At 39.7% G+C, this 10,248-nt stretch overlaps 2 protein-coding genes across 3 annotated transcripts in view; one reads left to right on the forward strand and one right to left on the reverse strand.

Annotated features, from left to right (window-relative positions):
- nvl (nuclear VCP like) overlaps positions 1-10,133 on the forward strand; it is a 36,216-nt gene extending 26,083 nt beyond the window's left edge. The window contains exons 18-23 of one of the 2 annotated variants that reach the window (XM_036583355.1): positions 1,022-1,121; positions 3,490-3,596; positions 3,764-3,840; positions 4,759-4,847; positions 4,952-5,049; positions 8,951-10,133. In XM_036583355.1, coding sequence (XP_036439248.1) covers positions 1,022-1,121; positions 3,490-3,596; positions 3,764-3,840; positions 4,759-4,847; positions 4,952-5,049; positions 8,951-8,995 — 516 coding nt within the window. In that variant the 3' untranslated portion in view covers positions 8,996-10,133. The remainder of the gene's footprint in view (positions 1-1,021; positions 1,122-3,489; positions 3,597-3,763; positions 3,841-4,758; positions 4,848-4,951; positions 5,050-8,950) is intronic. The other variant, XM_036583354.1, reaches the window with a different exon arrangement.
- adgrb3 (adhesion G protein-coupled receptor B3) overlaps positions 1-10,248 on the reverse strand; it is a 994,217-nt gene that overhangs the window by 629,110 nt on the left and 354,859 nt on the right. The gene's annotated exons all lie outside the window — the stretch shown is intronic.

Raw genomic sequence — 10,248 nt, forward strand, 5'->3', positions numbered from 1 at the left:
ACTGAAGAGTCCCTGAGAGTTTTCTACCAAACCGGTGTAAGAAAAGTGTCAGTAACGTAGTGGTTCTAAACTTGGGTTTGAGTCTTAAACCCAGCCTACACCAACAACCACTTACACACCTGAACCCAAGAACGGCATCTCTTAAACAACCTAACTGTAATCGATGCACAGTAGTGCATCAGTAAAGCCTGTTTTCGCTCAAATAACTGAACCAATCGATCGGTCAATCAAGCTACAGTATGTCTCGGACGAAGAATTACTAAACAACCAAAATGGAGCTAACTTAGCAAGTTTCAGGATTTTAAGGGAAGAAAGGAAATTCCACAGGACTGTTTTCTATCAAATAATCTCAATCTTAGATTTCTCTCAAAATAGAGCTTACTTAGCAATATTTTTTGCCTGATTTCAGGATTTTGAGGGAAGAAAAAATGCCAGAGGACCTATATATCCACAAAAAACCCACCATGATCTCTTGATGGATTAAAAAATGTAGCCAGGCTCCAATTTGGAGGCCATCCTCCATTTACTAGCAAGACATTAAAGTCCTCCATCTTGTTTTTCAGAATAGAAGTCATGCAGTTAAAGAGTACAAGAAGAAGCTGTGGGACTGAAACATAAGTTTAACAATAAATGATGGGTAGGATGGTAGTAGTGATTACTGACTGTGCATCTTTCAAAGGAACAGTTTGGCAAAAAAAAAATCAAATTTACATAATTTTCTCTTCATATGTGGTCAGTCAGCCAGGACATGTTTAGTGTGCAAAGTGTGCTTCTTTAGTAGGTGAAAAAGATTTTAGTTGACAGTCTTTTAGTACATTTTAGGTAAATTAGCCTTTAAGCTCCAGTGCAGAACTAATGGAGCAGACATGCCTTGTCTGTTCAACTGTGTTTTAGATAAGAAGAAAATTGTAGAAGTTAGATTTTTGTGCCAAACCGTTATTTAAGATCACAACTAATGTGCACTTATGTCTGTAAATAAACATGCTGTCACTCTGTTTGCTTTGTCGCGCTGCATGGTCAGTCTGGAGCCAGCGTCCGTGTGGTCAACCAGCTGCTGACGGAAATGGATGGCCTGGAGACACGCCGCCAGGTGTTCATCATGGCCGCTACCAACCGGCCAGGTAAAACCACCTCAGAACTATTAGAGCAGGAGTGCAGAACTCCAGTCCTGGAGGGCGGGTGTCCAGCACAGTTTGGTGATTCACCTGCTCAAACACCCGAGTCAACTCATATGTTAATTGCCAGGATTAGTGGGTGTATTTTGAGTAGGGAAGCTACCAATCAGTGCTGGACACCAGCCCTCATGGATCAGAGTTGTGCAACCCTGTATTGGGCACATTTAGAAGAATAGGGTGGTGAAAAGTCAGATTTGCTCAGTTTTCGCCTCACTCCAAAATAAAGCCAGCCAAGACATGTTTGGTGTCTGAAGTTTGATTCTTTAGTTTTTCACTAGAGCTAACGTTGCTAAATGCCACGCTGTTGTCTATTAAAATGGACAAAAATGGTCACAATTCAGGCCTCAGGGTGGCTACTACTATTGCTTTTAGCTACACAGGAAACTGAAGTCTGTGTTTATAGATAACAGGGTGCCATACAGTTAGAGAAACCACATAAAGAGATGTGCTGACAAGGCTGTATGCCACACTGTTGTCTATTAAAATGGACAAAATGGTCAAAATTCAGGCTTCAGAGTGGCTACTGTGACTGCTTTTAGCTATACAGTAAACCTGTGTCCATTATAGATAACATTGTCATACAGTTTTAGAAACAACATAAATCAAGTCTACGTGAGATTACTTAACAACTTGAGGCAAGTCAAGACAAGTGTTTTATGAATTAGGCATGGAGTTATAACAGTGCTAAATGGAGGGTAAACATCCATTATTATTTGTAGCTGTTTGAGCCTCATAGTTCTAATCCATAAATTAATGCTGCGTTTACACGTTGCCACTAGGTGGCTGAAGGCAAAACGGATATTCAGTTGTTCTCAGTAGTACAGAGATGGAAGATTCTGCTGCCACCAGTGGCGATGGCAGCGTACTGCAGTGTTCAGCGGAACGTTCTGGCAAGAGTTCAGTTTTTCCAGCTTTTGCCTTCAACCATGGTGATGGAATAAACCAGATGTTGATTTTTTGAGACACAGAACATCTCGTTGTTGAAGTCCAGACGCACCCTGTGTTATACATAGATATCCATACCGAGATTCCGCGTTGTCTGTTGTTCTCTATCTGAGGTGGTACATCTGCGTGTCCACCATGTTGGAGAGGTCAAGATCCGCTTATGAACAAATTCACTTGTATTGAGAGACGAAGAGTCTCAGGATTAAATCAGCCACAACTTCCTTATTACTCAACCGATTTTCACCAAATCTGTTTAGTTATAATCCTCAGACACAGATTAATCCACTCTGCACGGATCTGCTCTCGGTAGCTTTTATCACTTTAATAACTGATCGTTAATTATCCGTCTGGATCAGCATGAAAGTATTCAGTCTGCACCTGACGTTAAAAACCGAGTTTAGCATGAGAAACACAATCAGACACATCAGCAAATCATCAATGTGTGAATCACTTCTAATCTTAATACACATAAAAATAAAATAAACCCCCCCAAACCACAGTTAGAAGGACGAAGCTAAAGTTGGCTTCCTATTCGCCAGATTCTTGTTTGAGTTTTCCCGTTCCACCTTAAATGATGCAGCGGTTACATTCTGGTGCCTGAAGCTGCACCATTTAAGGTGGAATGGGGAAATTCAAACAAGAAAGCTGGCTGTTAAACCATTTAAGGTGGATCCACCGATTAAGGAATGCTACAACTGCCCAGCTACAAAGCTTTAACCATCATTGTAAATAAATAACTACTACATAGAGTAAAGATCCTGAATAGACTATTAAATGAAATAAGCTTAATATAAAACCAGAGGAAAAACAATCACATCAACAGGTTCTCTGTGCTTCACCAACCACACGGCCATATCGACACAAACACCACACAGACATGAGTGTGGATCGCTGCGTTCCCTCCGTTATATAATCCTATCCCACTTTCTGAGTGTGATATTCCTGAAATAGTGTAATTCTGGACAGTATCTTTCTTAAACTGCTGCTCTGTAATGGTACTGAATGCAGTCCAGCAGCGATGTTGACCGCCCCAACTTATTTTGTTGTACAACAAAAAAAGGAAAAGAGTACAGAGCACCTCCTGACTTTTTCAGCCGTAAATAAACAATCGATAACGCTAAAGTTCTCGTCTGATGATTATCTACTTCTGCCGGTGACGCTGTCACTACGACAGTGTTTTCGTGGCTGCATGTCGCCGCCTATGAGGCACAGAACACTGTCTTAGTTAAAACGCGGCATAAAGAAGCAGACCTCGGACAGCCTGCCTTGGCTGATCGACTACATTTGGAAGTCTGTAAATTTAATAATAAATCTATATTTTTTTGCCAAACTGTTTTTCTGTGTTCTCTAAAATTGTGTTCGAATGCAGATATCATCGACCCTGCCGTGCTCAGACCAGGCCGTCTGGACAAAACCCTGTATGTGGGTTTGCCTCCACCAGCAGACAGGCACGCCATCTTGGTCACCATTACTAAGGTGAGTGGCACATCCTGGCCACCCATGTGACTCATTCAGTCAACACACAGGCTGTAGAAATACACTGGTACACCACAGACTGTAACCTGAATTACAAGTAAGCTGCAGATGTGTTTGCATGAATCAAATTGCAAGAAACATGCAAATAAGTTCTGGAATTGCCGCAGGGAGGTACTAAGCCTCGTCTGGAGTCAGATGTGAGTTTGGAGGCAATTGCCCATGACGAACGGTGTGACTGCTTTACGTGAGTATTACAAGGTCTTGTGGAATTTAACTGTTGAACATTAGTTACAAGAGTTTGAAAGACTAAAGAAATATGTCACATACATCAGTGCTACCACTGGGTTAGGTAGTTAATGATATAAATGTTCATAAAAAAACATAAAAAAGCATGTTTATAGAGAAATCTTTCATTTTGAGCAGCAGTAACATTGATAGAATATATTTGTATGATGGAAATGCATGATTAGCAAGCAAGTCCACATTTCTAAGTGCCGTCTTTGTGAATAGTTTACACAGCAGGGGGTTCTCACTCCTCCCCTTTCACCTCTCATTGCTCACTAGCAGCTCAACAACATTTCACACACACAGAGACAACAGTGTCCCAGTTATCAAATATTTAATTTGGTTATATTAATTAAAAATATTCATGTTGATTTCCGTTCCACCCGTGAAATGGCCACAAGGGGGCACTGCAGACGTTAATGTCATGGCTATATTTACATATAAGAGCATGGAGACTAAATGTAGCAGCCGATATAACGTCTCGAGGTCTGTTCGAGCGTCTTGTCTGTTTACTGTCTAATACACTTATTATTTGTGTTATTTTGTGTGTTTTCTTTGATAAAGATACGGTTTATCATGACTTTTTGATTTGTGTTTATATTATTTATTCAGCAAATGTTAGTTTAATCACATTTCATTCCAACAGCACAAAAATACCCTCCTTTTATGTAAAGTATGACTATTTTATTCTATATTTTCTGCTTCCGTCAAGTCTCGTTTTATTTAATATGTCAAAAAAATGCATGGATGGAAACCTAGCAAGAGCTTTGTACATGGAATTTACTGCAGCTATTAAGGTTTCATTAATTGATAAAGTGCTTCCATTTTAGTATGAAAATCTGTATATATTTCTCATACTGTCTGTGCATTTGTGTAGTGGGGCTGACCTGTCTGCACTGGTGAGAGAGGCTTCAGTTAACGCTTTAAAGGCTCACCTCTGCTCTCAGACCTCTCTCACACACACAGGTAAACGCACCACACCACAGCCTGTCACTGAATCATATCATATTACTTGCAGAAAATGGTTTTACTTACATTACTCACTTTATGATGCCGTTTCTTTGACACAGAGCACACATTCTCCTCTGGCTCTGTTAAAGACATAAAGGTCAGCAGGCAGAATTTCGAAGAGGCCTTCAAGAAAGTACGGCCGTCCGTGTCCAAAAAGGTGAGCGGCAGTTAACAGCGAAGAGACAAAATGTCTTTTTCAAGCTATACGTATTCTCTGAAAGCAAGTAGCTTAGAATTTCTCAGCTCTGAACTGGAGTTCCCACTGCCCTGCACAGTTTCCCTGATTCACACCTGATTCAACTCATTAGCTAATTAACAGGCCTGTCCTGAGTTGAACTGGGTGTGTTATGCTGCTTTCATGACAGCTGGGAGCTCAAATGTTCATGCAGCTTCAGCTGTTGGAGTGAAAGAGTTGATTTATGTTGAAAAGTGGATGTAAACTATGGTTGTTAGCATTAATACAGTGCTGAAAATTAAATTAAAGTGCACACTTTGATCAATAATCTTGCACAGAATGGCTTAACCTTACAATTATCCAAGTTTCCTGGCATATTTAGCGATATCACTAACAGCTTACAGACTGCTCATTGTTGCTGTCAGAACAAATCCTTGGATCTCCAATTTATTCCATTTTTGACATCATTTGAAAATATTAGCTGTTTTTCGAGAAATCACATGGCGAACTAACAAACAGAAACCGTCCAAAATGACCTAGAATAGCATGTTGTTACATCAACTTCCATTCAAAGTTAGGAATATTTTTTCAGTACTTTTTTTGGAGGTTTTATTCAGACAGTATCAGTATGATACACAAACAGAAATCCCAAAAATCTGTTTAAAAACTTTAAAACAAGCTATCACTCCTTGTTCTAGTGGCTCTGCCATGTTAATCGTGGGCTGGAGGTTAGGGAACCAGCCTTGTGACCGGAAGGTCGCCGGTTCAATCCCCTTGGCCGACAGTCTGTGACCAAGGTGCCTTTGAGCAAGGCACCTAACCCCCAACTGCTCCCCGGGCGCCTTGGATAGGGCTGCCAACCGCTCTGGGCAAGTGTGCTCACTGGCCCCTAGTGTGTGTGTTCACTAGTGTGTATGTGGGTGTTTCACTGCACGGATGGGTCAAATGTGGAGGTCTAATTCCTCTGTGTGCGAAACACAGTTGGCTAATGGTTCTGAATTCAATTAAAAGCAATGTAATGGAATAGCAGCTCGGAGAAGCTCTTGAGTAACTCCTGACTTTCTGAGTTGGAGGGAGGTTCAAATGGATTTTCTTCCCACTTTTTGTCATGAATGCAGCATTAGAGCAGGGAAAATGCTGAAGTATCTAGGACAGTGGTTCTCCACACCAGAATTAGGAACAAAGTAGTACGTTTTCATGGCAACTCTGATAGAGACCTTTTAAACATCCGTGTAGGTTTCTGTTTCTCTTCGGTTCAGTGAGAGATAACAAATCTGAAAACAAGCAGAACTTCTGCTCCAAAGCAGAATCAGGTTACACAGATTTGCTGAAGGGGAAGTTTTGAGGCAGCAGTTAAAGTATTGCTGGTATTTTTTTAATCCTTCATATGTTACTGGTCAAAAGTTTGCAGTCATTTGTTATAAAAATATATTTTGTTATTTTACGCACGGCTTACGAGACTCTGCAGATTGAAATACAGTCAGTAAAACTTGGAATCAACAAGGTTATTAACCCTTGTGTGGTGTTCAGGTCTGTGGGACCCATTTTCAGTGTTTACCAAAAGACAAAATGACACGATTTATTATTATTTCATCCTCAGATTTCTTGGTCTTTGGTCATTTTCTGTGAAGAACATATAAAATAACCCATTTTCAGTGTCTTCACTCTGTTCACCCCCCACACATTTATATTACACATGTGGTGTTGGGTGAACCTGCGGGGAGTAAAAGTGTGGAGGTGCTGTGTCCTTCACTCTGTTATCCTCCTACATGGCCTGCTGTTAGTGTGTGTGTGTGTGTGTGTGTGTGTGTGAGGGTGGACAACATGGACAGGCTGCTGACTGGCTACAGCTGCTAAAGCAGAACCCTACACTGGACACTTGTGATATTTTAAACATCTGGTGTTTTTACATAAATTGTTATGGCTGTATTGATTTAAATAAACAATAATGTGGTGGGTCCAGCAGACCACTGAGTAACAAACACATCAACACCACACAAGGGTTAAATAAAAAAATTATATCATACTTGTTTATCATTTTAAGTTTTCTGCCTTGAGATATGATCACCACTTTGTGTCAGATTATTCGTTTTACTGTAACTAAATTCTCAAGAGCTGTACAGATTTGAAACCCATGTAGCAGCATCTCTGAGTCATTTGATACATGTGCAGTACTGAGCGAAAGCTTTAGAGCCATGAAAAAAGGTAAAAAAAAATTTAAAAAGACTTTAAGAGCTATTTATCTGGACAGTGAGCAACCTGAAACCTGGTTTGGCTCACTGATACTTCAGTGATGAATTTCACAAATCCATGCGAACGCTGGGGGCATTCAGAAGAAATCTGGAACCAAAGTGTGTTCTTCATCTCTCGAGATAAATTTTTAGCACAAAAAATTCCTGTTACTTCTTACTGTATTTGTGTTTATCTGCATTTATTCTAATGATATATGCAGTTTTTACAAGCAAAAACACACTTGATGTCCAGATAAATGGTTTTAAACAATGTGCTTCGGAGCCTAAGACCTGCATGTCGCTGTTGTTGGAAGAAAACCTCGTATCTCCATTTTTGACATTTTTCGGTTTTTGACATCATTTGAAAATGCCTGTTGCTCTTTACAGTGTGTGCAAATTTCATGATGAATGGACCAAAAGAAACGACCCAAAATGACATGGAAAACATTCTGGTTCCATTGACTTGCATTAAAAGTAGAGTACGTTTTTTCCTTCTCCTGTGAATTCACCATTTTGGAGATACAAGGTTTTCTTCCAGCAGCGACATTCAGCTAAAATGGTTTTATATTATTCAACGACGGTGTTCATGCAAATGTTCATGCAGCTTCAGCTGTTGGAGTGAAAGAGTTAGTTTATTTCGAAAAGTGGATGTAAACTATGGTTGTTAGCATTAATACAGTGCTGAAAATTAAATTAAGGGCACACTTTTATCAATAATCTTGCACAGAAAGGCTTAACCTTAGAATTAAGTCGTTTCCCAGCATATTTAATGATATTACACACAAACAGCTCATTGTTGCTGTCAGAACAAATCCTTGGATCTCCAATTTGTTCCATTTTTGACATCATTTAAAAATATTAGCTGTTTTTCGAGAAATCAGAACAGAACCCGTCCAAAATGACTTAGAATAGCATGTTTTTACATCAACTTCCATTCAAACTTAGGAATATTTTTTCAGTACTTTTTTGGGGGGGTTTTATTCAGACAGTATCAGTATGATACACAAATAGAATCGATTCCAAACTTTTGAACGGTAAGTGTACGTGTATATCCACCATTACATGCATCTTCATCCCCGGCGGCACCTCGGGAGCTGTAATTTCTCCCCAGCGTCCTCTTAACTGCAAATTCCATGGCCCTGTGAGATGTAATTAGGCACATGTGAAGCGCACCCCAGAGCTGTTTTTGTAAACTCATGTTTGTCAGCTGCCAGCTGAACCAGTCCTTCCAGTCGTGGGGAGCTTAGGTTGCTAGGAGTTTCTCTTGGCAGCATTTCCCACGCTGCTCTGCGTCCTGCAGGAGCGCCGTAGATTGACTGAGGTTATTTTTATCTAGCTGCTATTTCACCTCGTGTTTGCTTTGCTGGTGTAAAATCAGGCTGACTCGGTCTGTGGTCGGGCCCTAAAACCGCAGCTTCGCCAGGTCACCTGTGTTTAATCTGTGGGGCCGACTGCAGTGAAGTCCGCAGGCATTGGATGTCGTTTCTGAGCCTCTGTTGAAAAAGCAGTGACACTGAATCAGGCCCTCTGGGTATTTGGTGCCCCTGAAGACAGTGAAAGGAACTGGCTGTTGTCTTCCTTGTGTGGCATTTGAACACAAGAGAAACGAAAGAGTTGATGAGTTTGTTTTGATTTTGCTTTGTTCCATTCAGGACCAGCTAATGTATGAGAAACTGCGGGAATCTCTCACCAGATAGCCGAGATTGGGATGCCTGGGAATCAAGCGGACGCGCAGGTACTCTACTGGTTTGGATGGCAACTTTTTTTTTTGTTTTTTTTTTTACTCTGATTTGTAACAATGGACGTAATATAATAGTGACCTCATTACATGAGGGCCATGCAGAAATAATAAAAAAAAAAATTGGGTCAAAGTGCTATAATAACTTCTTTTGTATGTTCTGATAATAATAAATAATTAATAAATACTTTTCACTAACATTTAATCTAAAGCTACCTGGATAACAGCCTGGAATCACCACACATATATGAGCAGAGCACAACTGAACACACTGTTTTTTAATTTAATAATTTAGAAAGTGTTGTGAGTGAGAATAATCAATTTTTATACAAGCGGCCTTCGCACCTCTGCTGCAAATGAAGACATAAACTCTTTTTAGCAGCTAACGTTTATGACCAATTGAGCCAAAAGTGGAGCGCAAATGTTATAACTTGGCCCATAGCAGGGGGTTAATAGTAACAGATGGAGAGTTTTAACAGTTGCTAAAAAGTCTGCTAATTCAATAGTTCTTTCAAGCTTTCCAACCTAAAAATGTAAAAATATATGAATCAAAATACGAACAATTAAGGAAGAGAGCGTCAAACATGGCAGGCTTATTTTTGATTAATTATATAAATCTATAGTACATTGTTGATGAATCCTCACATAAAAACTTCCCAAAAAAGTGAGTCCTGTTTAAATTTATATTATATAATTTACTTTAGGGATCTAACATGGTTACAACTAAGCCCATCTTCAGCAACAGTTCCGCCTGTTCTTTAGGTCTCACTGGATTGTTTACAGGCTTTAAAATAGCATCACATTACAGCCATCAAGAAGGCAAATAATAATAAACGTGATTTATATGCAGAACTTGGTAACTTATAAACATTTATCATGAAAGAAAAGCTATTTGTTTTTTTTAAACAAATAAATAAGCTAAATCTTGAGAAATGTCTATTCGATTCCTGTCAAAATTGGCAGGTGAGTTTGCTGTGAGAATACAAGATGACCAAAATCATGCTCTACTTGAACCTGTTTAACTGATAAACTGATAAATTTGATTGTTTTTTGTAAAATATTTGCCCATTTTGAATTTGATGCCAACACGTTCCAAAAAAGTTGATGGTTGATTGGCAACCGGTCAGTAACATGATTGGGTATAAAGAGCATCTCAGAGAGGCGGAGTCTTTCAGAAGTAAAGATGAGGAGGGGTTCACCACTCTGTGAAAG

Source organism: Colossoma macropomum, unplaced genomic scaffold (assembly GCF_904425465.1).
Source record: "Colossoma macropomum unplaced genomic scaffold, Colossoma_macropomum, whole genome shotgun sequence".
NCBI lineage: Eukaryota > Metazoa > Chordata > Actinopteri > Characiformes > Serrasalmidae > Colossoma > Colossoma macropomum.